Source organism: Gordionus sp. m RMFG-2023, chromosome 1 (genome assembly GCF_954871325.1).
Source record: "Gordionus sp. m RMFG-2023 chromosome 1, tfGorSpeb1-WG-v2, whole genome shotgun sequence".
NCBI classification, from domain to species: Eukaryota; Metazoa; Nematomorpha; class Gordioida; order Chordodea; family Parachordodidae; genus Gordionus; species Gordionus sp. m RMFG-2023.
In genome coordinates, this window is record NC_088775.1 from 15,468,978 (window position 1) to 15,484,033 (window position 15,056).

The following is a 15,056-nucleotide window of genomic DNA, read 5'->3' on the forward strand; positions in this document are numbered from 1 at the left end:
GGGCAAGTATATAGGAAGAAAATTTTTATTAGCTTGATATTTATAAGAATAGATAAATTTCCTATGAGAGGGCATTTTCCACTTTCTCACTCGTTGGTTAAGGCTATGCTATACTATATTATACAACCTTGTTTTTATTAAATTAATATAATATAAGGAATAGAGATAGAACGTGATATTCATCAAACTTTGATTAAACTTTAGAGTATTTTTTTATTAAAAATATGATTATGGAGGTTATTTATGAAATTGTTTTGCTATTTTATTTTTATAGGTTTAACTAACTAGCATCTAAAATTCTACTATAATAAAAAAACCATTCATTCATTCACCTCATTCACATTCGAATGCAACCAAAAAATGATGATGATGATGATCATGACTTCTTAGATTCTAAAGTTTTTATTAATTTAAAATATATTTTATGCAAAATTCATAGGTAAAAGATACTATCTTTTATTTATTGGTAAATAATCAGAAACAAACAATAATTAAGAGAGCTGGTTTTTATATTAATAAATATAGATTATTAAGTACATTGTAGACCTAACCAAATATATAATAAAGGATAAATCTAGATATTTTGATCAAATAATTAAAAGAGTTGCAGATGAATTAAACCAAGTAATTATACGAATAATTTGTTTAAAACAATATTATAATTAGGTTTTTGGATATGATATAACTTATATAGAATCTCAAAAAGGTTATTTATTATTCAACAAATTACCAACAGATAGGACTTTATTAAAAATGTAATACATTTAATTATTTTATTAATTATTGCTACAATTTAAGCTCACAAGAAAAAGAGACAAAATTATCATTAATTTTTCTGATTGCGAGCCATATTTATAATTCTGGAGGGTCAGTAACAGAAAGTAATCAATCATTAAATAGAAAATTTTTAACAATTAAATTTAAAAAATATTATATGCTTGACTAGAATATAAATCCTCAATTTCAATTAAAAAAGTAAGAGTATAATCATATTTAATTCATCATGATGCTTAGTGAACTATTATGAAAGAATTATTTTATTATATGTTTTTGTAATTAACTTCTTCAGTTTATATATTTTTTACAAATCTATTTAAATACATCAATTAATCATCATAACAATTAACTAATTTGATACAATTAATCATATTATTAATTGCCCTTATTTTCAAGGTTAATTGATTCTATTACACTTGAAAATTTTTATATTAGTTAAAAAATAAAATATAAACAGTAAATTATTAAAATATTGGAAAAGACATTTAGACTAAGATAAGAATTTTTATAAATCCTCACTAATTGGCACCTATTTAAAAAATTAAAAATGGAATTAAGCTTCTTATAGTGATTTGGAAGATAGTTGCATTATAAATGGGTAAATTATTAATATTTAAAAAAAAATTCTTTTAATAAGAATCCTCATATAGGCTAAATTAAAAAAAAGTCAACTTATGATAATTCAGAAAATGCTACTTTATCATATTATGTGCCAATAGTTTATTAAAAAATTTAATCAAAATCCTAATCCTCACAAATTATGAGCCCATCTACAAATATAAAATTAGAATCATATGATGGTTATTCCAAAAATGTTAATTATAAAATAAAATGGGAAATTATTAAAATATCCAAAATCACACTTTTTTACTAAAATAGGAATCCTACAACCAATAAATTATAGCCTTATATTAGACTTATTTTTTCAGGGTGGCCTGATTCAAAAATAAATTTATAAATTTTTGCCCCATCCTATCCTAATTTTATTTTTCAAGAATCTAAGTCTCACCCAATCTGAAATTTTATTTTAGATATAAGTGACCAATTCAATCTTAATTTTCAATAATTTTTTTTGGATTGAGAAGAGAGTATGAACTAGGAATATATATTTTCATTTATCTTGGATGATTTGCTTGTGAAAACCTACCTCTGTTCAGAGATCTGCAGGCCTGGTAGTGTTGTTAAATCAGGGATCCAAACCATAATGAATAGAAGTTCACATTTGATTAAAAAAAATAGACATACTGGTTCAGTGTTAAAATATTTTCACATACAAACATATTATAATTATGTAAAGAAAAAACATTTTTTTATTTATATATTATCCAAAAAATAACGTTGAGCTATGAACAATTAAAATATTTTACTAGTCTTTCAAATTATACATATGGCTGAAGAATAAATTTCATGACTGAGGATACTCATATAATACTGATATTTATCACTCCAAACTGATTATTAACTCATCTTTAAAAAAGTTAATATATCAAAGAGTTGAAACTGGGTAACTACATTTTTTGAGAGGCAGATGATAAATTTTTTAAAAGTTCAAGTTTGATAAATAATAATGGTTAATACCTGTTTAACATTTCAGATTTGGTATGAATGCATGTATTAAATTTTCCAACCTAAGCAAACTTCAAAATGGCTTGACCAAGTTTTTTATTATAAAAAATTTTGTTTAACTTTCAAGTTTATTAACAATTTTATTTAGTCTAAAAGCTTGGTTAAACCATATTGAAGTTGTTCAAATTAGGTGATTTAACAACATTATCTTCCTATACCCAACCTATAATTGCCTAAAAGGGGCTGCAAAAAGTATAATTTTAAAAAATTGGATTAAATTTAAAAAAATTTAAAATGGCCAGACTGACTTTTAAAAATTGAATTTAATTTGCTATCAAATAGTTGGAATATCAATGAATGCAGCAAAAATTTATTAAGGGGTGCATATATAAAATTTCCTTTACTTTTTCTTATAGTAAATTTATTTATAGTATTTTCTTAAATTTTAAAATTTTAGTTTTTTTTATAAAAAAACATCTCACATTTATATTACCAAAATGAATTTGCCTTATATTTTTTGTGATATTGAAAGCAGGAACATGGATGGGGCCATTCTAAAAACGTAACTTGGCAAAAATTATGGACCAAGAACATTCTTAGTTTAGGAGTTCTAAAAATAATAATAAAAATGTAATTTATTACATTATAATTATAGTATAATGGCTCATTCCTAGATATTAATTTTTTATTTTCTTATATTCAAGTCCGCTTTGTATAACAATTTTATTACCTAATAAACTATTTATTATGAGATTTTAAGAAATACGATTATAAATTTTTTTTTATTAAAATCATATTTACTTCTTTTATTTTTTTTAAACAATATATTCTTTTATTAAATTTTATAAAATAGCATAATATATAAAACAATATTAATATAAAAAAACATAAGGGGGGGGGAAGCAAAAAGGGGCTCTCATTGAGATCCTAGAAAATTAAGATAGTAACATTGGAACCCAGCGATTTGAGTTGATTGTTGATCACCATTATTTCGAACAATTTTTTTTACCAAAAATCATTTAAAAAAATGATATTAAGGGACATAGTAGTGTTGTTAAACGATTCAGCCAGTTTAACCACAAAGTTTTGAGTCAATTAGACAACTTGAGGTCTATACCCAAGGTTGTGCATTTTACCTGTCAAATAAGATTTGGTCAATTAACCTATTTGACTGGTTAAATTAATGTTTTATACCAAACTATTTTATATATTATAGTAACGAGTGAATTTATGTAATATATTTTTCTATAATTAATGCTTCTCTTTTTGTGGCAGAGTCTAGTTCTTATTTACTCAATTTTATCATTTTCTTTGTTATTTTTAGGTTATGATATAGTCTTTATCAATTTTCTGGTAGTCGAGATCTTCAATCGATTTCTTTTTTTCGTATGAATACCCCAAACAAACCAATTTCTTTCTGAAAAAAGTAGGGGAGACCATGGATTGTGTGTTCCTAGTATAGGTATTTCTTTCTCAAATAATTTAAATAATAAACTTTGAGATCTGAAATTTATGCCAAATGTGTATTTTAATAAGGTGCTTAAGTAAGTCTAAAATTGTTTTGGACAAAATTGCTCATGAAAAATTTTAAATGTTAACATACTTTTAAAAATTTTGAATTTTCACTAATTACTTTTTTTAATAAAAGTTGTTCAGATTTAATATTATTTCTAAATGATAAAAAAATCTCCATTTTATATAAGAATATTGACAATCATGTTAAATTAATATTCTAAATTTGATTTTTAAATTCCTGAGGGCCTGGAGAAGGTATTTGCGGGGTGCGTCTTATCTTTTTACATACATTCATTAAATTACCGGTTCTTGCAAAATGGTTTGAACATATGTCAGAAAAACAAACAAAGAAAATAATGATATATTTTTTTTTTGGTTTCGGCACCAATTTGTTACAAGTCCGAACTTAACTCAGGGTGTTAATGTTGTATTGGGAGAGCTAATTAGGAATCAAAGGTATATTAAATCTATATAAATAAAATAAAGGATTAATTTTAATAATAACGATTGCTAACCACTTACTTTTGAGCACACCTAAAATAATATAATGTAAACTCCTTTAAATAATTCCAATTTATTAAATTATCGTATTACTTTTCTCTATTTCGAAATATTTAGAATCTATCTGTCTATAATTAATTTCAGATACTATAATTAATGTAAAACAATTTTTCTTTTTTATAAAATTTCACTCTAACTGACTTTATTGAAAATTGAATCATATATATATATACATAATTATTTGCATAAATATAATAATTTTTCGAAGAAAAAAAATAAAATATTATCATTTACATATAAAAATGTAAAATCTAGTACAACTATTACTAATTTTTTGATGAATAAACATATAAAATTAAACTATTATTATTCAAATATAAAAATGTTAAATTTCGTACAATATTAAATTTACATAATACCACATCTCCCCTCCCTCCTTCAGTTCTCCCTTACCCCCATTGTGTTCGCCGCTTCTACCATGTTCCTGCTCGGTACACTTGAATTATTATTCGTTGTTAACTACAAGCTGGGACAAAACCGTAATTTATGTTCTCCACCACAGGCCCAACAATCTAATCTCCTTCTTGCACCATATGGGGTTGTTCTTCGATCCCCTCTTGTTCTAGTCGGAACTTCTTGTAACCACTCCCCGTATCTTCGACTGGCTTCATTCCTTGCCGCTTCTACCCATCTGTTTGATTCTTCTGAACCGTCAACGTCTCTTATCTCGATCCTCATTATCTTGTTACCAACTCTAACATATGAGGCCATCTAAATAAAATACTTTATACACATATATATATATTCTTCGAACTCTTATTTCTCTATAATAGGTTAAAATTTCTTCCCTAACTCTTTAAGTCTATCATCCCTTTTATTTCCTTCAATTATGATTCTCCCTACTATGTATATCATCAATTTATTTCTTTCTAAATTATGAATCTCTTAATTATGTCTCATCAGTAAATCTGATTCTCATAATTACGTCTTTCATCAATTTATTTCTTCTAATCCTTCGTATATTTCTTATTTCTCTCTAAGGCCCTAAGCTTCTAAGCCTTACTTGCTTCAGGTGCCTTGTAAAAACTCCTTCTTGTCCTTCAATCTTTACTTCTACTTTTTTTTTTCCTATATTTTTGCTTATTACACCCTTCCCCCATTTAATAGGCCCATCAAACAACAATACCCACACCAAACTTCCTACTGGAAATCTTTCAATCTCTACTTGTTCTCTCCTTATCACTTTTTCCTTTAAAAAATCTAATTCTGATCTCGTCTTTCTTCCTAAAAATATTTCAGCTGGTGACTTTCCTTTTGCTGTCTCCGTACTGTTGTATGCTAACAATGATAACCACCATTTACCTTCTCCATATTTTTCCTTTTTCAACTAACTCTTTATTAACGTTACCATTCGCTCAGTTTGTCCATTGCTTCTTGGGTAATAAGGTGGTGATAATAAATGTCTAATATTCCACCTATCACAAAATTTATCAAATGCTCTACCTTTAAAAGCTGGACCTCCATCTGATACTATCGTCTTCATTAATCCATATTTGCCTACAAAATCCTTTATCTTATCTAAAGCTACTCTTGTTGATAAACCTGAAACTTGCTAACAATCTATCCATTTTGAACCTGCATCTACCATGATAAAATATATTTTCTTCTCATATTCTAAAAAATCTACATGTATTCTTTCGCATGGAATGTCTGTCTTTGGCCATTTATCTTCCTTATTCTTTGCTGGAACATTAGCCTACATGTTACAGGTTTCACAGCTCCTCGCTAACTCTTCTATTTCCTTATTCATCTTAGGCCACCACATATATTCTCTTGCTTTATTTTTCATTCTTTCTATGCCTTGATGACCTGAATGTATTACATTTAAGGTTTCCTTTCTTAATTTATTCGGTATCACTAATCTATATCCTCTCAATAAACAATTGTCTTCTATATTTAATTCACTCTTAACTTTTTTAAACGCTTTATCTTCATTTTTCCATTCTATATCTCCTTTTAAACAAGCTTTAATTCTTATTAATTCTTCATCTTGTTGGGATATCTTTTCTACTATTTCAAATGTTATGGGTTTTTCTCTTGTATCTATTCTCACAGCTCTTATAATATTATCATTTACATTTTCTTCTTCTTCTACATATTCTAAACTATTGATTACTGGCTCTTTGTCTTCAATATCTTTATTAAACAATCTTGATAAAATGTCCGGTAAGCAATTTTGTTTACCTTCTCTGAATTTTATCTCAAAATCGAAATTACCAACTAAAATTAGCCATTTTTGCAGCCTAGGTGAAATCATAAGTTCCTTATTTTCCTTCTTAAATAAATCTACCAACGGCTTTAAAAATCTTTTTCCTATCAGATATTCCTTGCATTTCGTAAGTCCAAATTTCACTGCTAAAGCCTCTTTCTATCGTGGAATAATTTTTCTCAGAGCTATTAAATCGTCTGGATAAAAACAAAATAGGTTCCTCAACATTATCGATCATCTGTAATAAGGGTAGAAGCGGCAAGGAATGAAGCCAGACGAAGATACGGGGAGTGGTTACAAGAAGTTCCGACTAGAACAAGAGGGGATCGAAGAACAACCCCATATGGTGCAAGAAGGAGATTAGATTGTTGGGCCTGTGGTGGGGAACATAAATTACGGTTTTGTCCCAGCTTGGAGTTAACAACGAATAATAATTCAAGTGTACCGAGCAGGAACATGGTAGAAGCGGCGAACACAATGGGGGTAAGGGAGAACTGAAGGAGGGAGATGTAATATTATGTAAATTTAATATTGTAGGTTCCTTTGACAGCTATATAGCCTTAATACGAATTTAAGTTGTAGGAGGTATATTAATATATTTAGGAAACTAAGCATTGAGAGGTATAAATTTTTCAAAAGAACAAAGATTTTCAAGAGTGATATATTCACAGATCAGTACTTACTGTTATGAAGCTAAATTAACAGAATATTTAATTAAAGGATCAAGACTATTCTCAGGATTATGTGTAAACACGGATTTTAATTCTTTATTATAGCATAAATTCTCTGTAAAATGAATTTTGTTATAATCTTTAAAATTGTGCCATGGTATTTTCTTTAATTAAATAATAATAAACTTGAGAACAAATTAATATAAATTTTTTTTAATTATTAAATACATTATATCTTAAATGAAACATCTATGTTAATATTAAAATATTTTAAAGTAAGAAAATAACTTAAGCATTAAAATGATATGCAATTATGTGTGTATGATATATATTTAAATAAAATGATGCTGCCATATATATATTAATTTTAAAATGATTTATTCATTGATTTAGCATTAAAATTGTGCATTAAAATATATTTAGGTTTTTACCTATACATTGAAGATTTAATTATGTATGATATATTTTAACTAATTTTAGCAGAAGATTGTATATATTAATACTAAAATAAATTCAGAATAAAATTTAAGAATTAGGATTTTAATGAGATTGCCTTAATAGTAGAATGTATTGGCGTGTCCAATGGTTCTGGGTGGAGACTGGCTGAAGTTTTTATACATTTTATAGAGTATGCTAAACCCAGTCCTGAAATTATTCTAGATAATTAAATATCTCATCAATGTATTGAAGTCATTGAGCTCTGCTCTGACGACATTGTTTTAGTGACTCTCCCTCCCTGTTGCACCCATAAACTCCAACCATTGGATATAACCGTTTTTGGACCTCTTAAAAAATATTACAATAGTGCCTTGGATGCATGGATGAGAATGCAACCGGGGAAAATTTTATTATTCATGATATCCCTGGAGTGGTAAAGGAGATTCTTCCAAATGCTACCTCGGCTTCAAATATTCAGAACTTGAATCCTCGAGTATTTGACCCCTAAATATTTTAATAATAATAAAGATCTGAATGAGATTCAACTAAATTTATCTGTAATTACTTCGCAACTATCTTTCAATCATAGTCCACCTCCAAGTTCATCTTCTCAGATGGAAATCGATTTTACTATGATACCTCTTAATGCTTAGTTTTTTAAATATATTAATATACCTCCCATAACTTAAATTCGTATTAAAGGCTATAGCTGTCAAAGGAACCTTTGATTGCCTTTTGATTATATCATTATTTTCTTTGTTTGTTTTTCTGACATATGTTCAAACCATTTTGCAAAATCAGAAATGGTAATTTACTGAATGTATGTAAAAGGATAAGACGCCCCCCGCAAATACCTTCCTCAGTTCCTCAAGATCATTTAAAAATTAAATTTACTATATTAAATTAACATAATGATTGTCAATATTTTTATATAAAATAGAGATTTTTTTATCATTTAGAAATAATATTAAGTCTGGACAACTTTTATAAAAAAAGTTACTTTGGGTATGTTAAAATTTGCTTTTAAAATTTATGATGAGCTATTTTGTCCGAAACATTAATTTTTTGGTAGGAGAAGCCGTATTTTATTTGATTTATTAAGATCAAAGGAGGTTTAGTCCATAGGGCATGTAAAATATGAATGTACCTTTCGTCATATGATTTTGGCACTATAATTTGGGAGTGAGGTAAAAAGATGTATAAATGGGGTCATTATCAAAAATTTCGGCCAATTAAGTTGCGTACAATTTAAAGATGGTTGTGGGAAATCCAGCATTGTGATCAATTGAAACCGAGGAAGAAATAATTGGAAATCCGATATATTCCTTTTGCATTTTAAATATATATAATCATAGAGCCAAAGATTGTAAAAGAGGAAAGGAAAGAGGGGATGAAAATATGTAAGAACAACGTTAAGAATGTAAACCTAATTTAAAAAATTTGACCGATGGCAACCGTACTTACACACATTTGACCATAACGTGATAGTGCCCTTGGATTACTATCATATGCTCAAGAATGGGAACGGTCTTGAAAACGATAGATCTCTACCGTGATTCCAAGTGACCGGTTTTTTGTTGTTGTTTAACCGAATTTAATTTTTGATAGAGTAAAATACTTCTTTGACAAACTTACTGTTTTCATATTTCAAAATAAAAATTCTAAAAATTAAAATAACTTATCTAGAAAAATAAAATATACAAAAAAATATTTAATTAATAAGTAAGGAAACTTAAAAACAAAAGACCGGTCCGGACTGTGGTCCTCAAAAAGAATGGTCCCGGTCTAAGACCGATAGGACAGAACCGCGAACCTTCACTAGTTAATACCTTCGCCATACCAATAACCTTAGAGGTACTTCCGAATGCCTCCTATTCAAGTACGGATGAAAGAGGGGAGATATGGATATAATAATGAGTCTATCAGGCGTGCTAGCAAAGGAGATACAAGAGTAAAAGTACTAGGAAAAACAGAAAGGGAGGCCTCCCCAGGGACCTAAATGTCCGGGGGGGGCTTGACGCACTACTCGGTTCGGAAAACCCCTGTAACATAAGGACAATAGATCCGGAGTTTTGTAAATGAGGGCATCGTAATTAGCCAGGATTCTGTGTCTAAATTTTTTGATATCTCACCGTTAATTATAATTAAGGTAAATTTTTTCTGAATCATTATTAAATGTTGAACATTATGTTGAAAAATTGGGAATGAAACACAACTAAAATGAAGAAGTTATTTAATAATTTAAGAACATAATGGGTACAATAAATTCTATTCAAATTAAAAATACTGTTATTTCTTATATCTTAATCTCCTCGAAAACTACTCTGTGATGATTGAATCAATATAATCTACTAACATTCAATAGTGTTGCTTTTTTTAGTTACAGAAGGGAGGTTTATTTTAAAAATATTCTTAATAATGTACCGCTTTATTTTTGTTATTAACGTTAACATTTTCTGAATCACACTAAACTTGATTCTGATTTTCACAATTGGTGCCTAATTGGCTAGAATTCATAGATGAGTTTAGTCACAATTTTTAATGTTGTATTTTTTAAATGTGAATATAAGGAATTAATTAATCTTAAAGTCAGGGATATAACTAAATGTACTATCTTTATTATTAAAAATTGATTCTAATATATATTTTATTAGAAAGCCTTTGGAAGTTTTTAAAGTTATTTGGTATCCAACAAGAGTAAGTGCTATTTTATGATCTATTTTATAATCTATTTTATAATCTAATATAATATCAGTATTGAACACACTCTTTTTGGTGACGTGAAAAGATTGATTTATCAATTGTACGTTAAAGAATGTTATTTCGAAATAGTTGACCAAGACCAGGAAACTGAATTATATTTTAAATTTGGTCCCAGGTGCCTTCTAGAAATGAATAATGACAATTTTATACGGTTTAACAATGAATTGATACAACTGTAATAAATAATAACTCAAGAAAAATTATTGTCTTGTCCATTTTGTTAAACATTACTTTTGAAATTAGCCTTAATTACCTTTTTAAAAATATAGCCTTGCTACTTTTTGCTCTATTTTGTGACTCATTGTCAAAGTATTATATATTTTATGTTTTGTATTTTAAATATCCCACGAAAGGGTTAACGGGATAATCATGCAAAATATATTCCCAAATATGAGAAAGGGTTTCTTGTCTCCTCCCTACCAACCTTATATAATATAATTATTATTTGAGTTTGGTACGGCCTTAAAATTATAATATAAGCGCCATCTAAAGGAATTTTATATTATTTTAAATCTGCAAAGAAAATGTATTAAAAATGTTACAAACTTTTTTGGAATTGTTATTATTGTATGAAGATTAAAATTTATTGTAAACATTAGGGGAGACCTGGGGTAGTCTGCGCAAGGGGCTGGTCGGTTCAACGGATTTTATATAAAAACCATACATGTTTAGAAATTCAAATTTAATTATGTAATAGCTTGTATAATATGTATATTTGAATAAAAATATTTTATACCCCTCAGCTATTTAAATTTTTTTAAAAAAATGTGTTTTTTAGGTAAAAAGTCAAAATGTTTTTACACCACAATATTAGGTAGCATTAAAATGTGAAAAGTTTAAAAATAATATAATTGACATTATATAAAATTTAAAACCATCTTTTCACATTTCAGAAAGTTTCATAATCAAAATTAGGAAAAAATAAAAAAAAATTATTAAAAATTTATGTCATATTTTGTCATTTTTATATAAATATTTATATCAATAAAATATTGTCCATGAAAATAATGGAATAATAATATTAATTATTTTATAAGAGACTTCCATTTCCATGTATATTATTTGAATAATATTTTAATAGGGAACTTTTTATTAAATAAACTTATCAAAGAAATTTTATAAATAACCTGGCAAACTATCCGAAAGGTTAAAAAATTTATTCATATTTTATCAACTACTATTTCGTTTTACTCTATTTTAGATAGTGCCCAACCATTTTAAAAAAATTCTAAAAGTTTCAAAAAATCTGCAAATTTTAATAAAATCGTATTTTAAAATTTATAAAATTGTCTGGAAATTATGTTTTGGATATGTTAAGTGGCTCAATTAATTATAACCAAAGTATAATATTATGTAAACCTGGAGATTTTGCTTATAGGTGGCAGAATGAACATCTATCGAAATTTTGATACCTGGGTGATATTTTTTTCCCTAAATATTGAGCTCGCTTTTTAAAATCAGCTCAAATAGAGCTGTTTAACAACATTAGTTTTAGGCAAGTTTTTATAGTTAATATTATTTATTTTCATTAAAATTTCCATGGTTTACGATTAATTTTTTTATCTTTACACAGCCTTTACAAAGTGGAAAAATTAACTGATTGTGATGTCAGTGTTAATCATGGTAAAAAATCAAAGCATAATAAATTAAAATTCTACCAGCTGTTTTTACTGCATGCAGCTAAAAAAAGGGCAAAATAGTTCGCCTTTTGATTATAAAATAAATAAAATCCAACAGATTGAAAATGAAGTTATAATAAAAATTAAAAATGCAGAAATTAATAAAATAAAATCAGCGCTAGACAATAAATCTATAGAAATGAAATCGGCGATTACAGATCAAATCTAATTTAATTCTGGAAATTTATGGGATGATAAATTAAAAATAAAAAAAAACATTATAATAAATTTATAAATGAAAATAGATCGAAAAATTATGATGGATTTAATAATAAAATATAAAGGAAATCAAAGAAAAACGTAAACAGGTAAAATATAATAATAAAGGAGACGTAAATATATGGTTTTTAAAACGTAAATAACGGTTAAAATAAAATAAAGTAAAAATTTATAAATAAAAAAAAACGTATAGTACAAATAATGGATTCAAGAAATTCAAAATTATAATTAAGGAGTACAATTATCTGTAAAAAAAGGAAACTCAGGCGTTACTATAAATTAAAAAAAAATAAATACTTGATGGAAACACAAGGTGGCCAGCTATCAAACATAAAATTTTATTTAATGAAAATATTTACTTCTATATAAAAGTATAAGTTTATATATGGAAAATATTTAGTTAAATTTGAATAGAAGTTTACATTATTTCTTCAATATATTTTAGTTTATCTTTTTTTCTTGAGGGGTGAGGGGGGTGTTGGTCTGCTGTTTTCAAAAGCTATAACTTCACCATTGAGATAGTCCATGAATTTATATATAATATAATTAATTTACACATTCACATTTTATAATAAGCAGGGTTGGGTAAAATTTCAGAAAATTGTATTCAGATAAAGATAATTTTTAAGATTTTGTATATTAGATACAAGATACTATGGAAAAATTTCAATAAGATAGATAAATTTTTTAAAACTTTAAATAGTCAAAATCAAAATGTATCAAGCTATATAATTTATAAAAAATATGAAAATAAATTGTAGAAAATGACAAATTTATATAAGATAATGCGATATATATATACGTATTTTTAAAAATGTTAAATTATAGTAATGAAAATAACATCAGAATAAAAAATTAGTCAGGAAATATGGTTCCATGTCAATTCAGCGAAACTTTTATCGCGAATGTTGTTTATCGCAAATGGATTTTATAGCGAAACTTTTATCGCGAATCCATAATAGCGAATACTAATCCGCGAATGCAATATCGCGAATTTTTTATAGCGAAACCTTTATAACGAATACATTACCGCGAATACAATATCGCGAATTTTTTATAGTGAAACCTTTATCGCGAAACCTTTAATGCGAATACATTATCGAGAAATTTTTATCGCGAATCAATATTCGCGAAAATTTTATAGCGAAACCTTTATCGCGAAACATTTGAAGCGAATACATTACCGCGAAACTTTTATCGCGAACCAATAATCGCGAAAATTTTATAGCGAAACCTTTAAAGCGAATACATTACCGCGAAACCTTAATCGCGAAAATTTTATAGCGAAGTTATTATCGCGAAGACAATGTAGAAACAATTATTTCGCGAAACATGTATCGCGAAGATATTATAAGATTTTAATATCGCGATAATTGCTAATAATGACTTATTTATTTTGAATTATTTTTTTATAATTATATTATTTGAATAATATTTTTAATTCACATAGTTTGTAATTTTCTTTTAACCTTAAAAAATTTATATAATGATTAATGAACTTAGATCCGGTTTATGAAATTTGTTATTGAAATACACTTTTTTCGCTATCCTATCCATTTCTTCGAAGATCTTATTTTATAATAATCGCGCACAAGGAACTCAGCTTTATCAATATATTAATCATTGAGTGTTAAATCTTGATATTTACTGGCGAAATTGATATCTGGGTAGCATTCCTATTTGTCTGATGACTTAATATTTATAAATTTATCAATCAATTTTGGTCAGGGTTAGCAAGTCAGTCAATTGACCAGTCAAATGATTAGATTTTAACGGGTCTATTGCGGGGGAATATTTGACCTGGTCAAATGGTCAAATATTCTATAAGATCTGAATATAAAAATATGTTTGAAAAAGAAAAAACGATATAAATACATGTGATCACAATGCTGCTATTTATTGAGTTCCTAATATTAAGGAGAACATTTTAATATAGTGAATTTAATGAAGTATGTAATATAATAAAAGGATTAGGCATACAAGGTGGTGATCAAAATATTTCAAGTGTGGCATTACTAACAATTCCCAGATCTACTTCTTCTTTAGAAAGAAATTGGTCGATTTGTGTCAATAATCTTACTAAAACAGAAATCGATTGAAGATTTAGACAAAAAGAAAATTGATAAAAAAAATATTAAAGAAAATGATGATATTCAATATAAAAAAATATTTATTTGATTTTAACCATATTTGACCGGTCAAATGCACAACCGTGGTTTTGGCAGTCACTATTCTTAAACAGTGTAGATGAATATAGTCTACAACATTACTGTTTAGAATATCAATTTTGAATGGCAATTCAAAAATAAATTACATCTAAGTGAAATAAGGGATTTCCCCAATTTAAATTAATCTTATTATTTTACGATTTTTATAGATATCTTTTTATCTTTTCTGTTTATTTGAAGGGGGATGGGCGTGATAAAAATTTTAGTATAATATCTCGGCATTAATTTCAATTAATTTAATAATATTTTGATATGGGTTCTTATTGAATCATTAATAATTTTAAAATAAAATAAAAAAAATAGCTACACTAAAAATTAACAAATAATTAATGACATATTTGATAAATTATAACTATTAAAAAAAAGTATTGCCGAAATTTAAAAAAAAAAATTTTCTCGTCTGGCTGGTTCCATTCCGTTGGTTATAAAT

The 15,056-nt window shown here is 26.7% G+C and overlaps 1 protein-coding gene across 1 annotated transcript; it reads left to right on the forward strand.

The window, feature by feature from the left end:
- The first annotated feature begins 323 nt into the window (after window positions 1-323).
- Window positions 324-11,242, forward strand: LOC135931837 (non-structural maintenance of chromosomes element 3 homolog). The gene is made up of 7 exons (XM_065469143.1): window positions 324-398; window positions 440-503; window positions 545-624; window positions 667-755; window positions 799-881; window positions 10,392-10,434; window positions 10,493-11,242. Exons 1-7 carry the CDS (start codon window positions 348-350, stop codon window positions 10,677-10,679), a joined length of 597 nt encoding a protein of 198 aa, XP_065325215.1. The 5' UTR covers window positions 324-347; the 3' UTR covers window positions 10,680-11,242.
- The last annotated feature ends 3,814 nt before the right edge of the window (window positions 11,243-15,056 follow it).

Bases quoted from the DNA above. Each gene is read 5' to 3' on its own strand.
- LOC135931837 (XM_065469143.1), top strand. From the start codon at position 348: ATGCAACCAAAAAATGATGATGATGATGATCATGACTTCTTAGATTCT. The intron at 882-10,391 runs GTAATCAATCAT...ATATTTTATTAG, and splicing joins TGGAGGGTCAGTAACAGAAA to AAAGCCTTTGGAAGTTTTTA. The intron at 10,435-10,492 runs GTAAGTGCTATT...ATATAATATCAG, and splicing joins TTATTTGGTATCCAACAAGA to TATTGAACACACTCTTTTTG.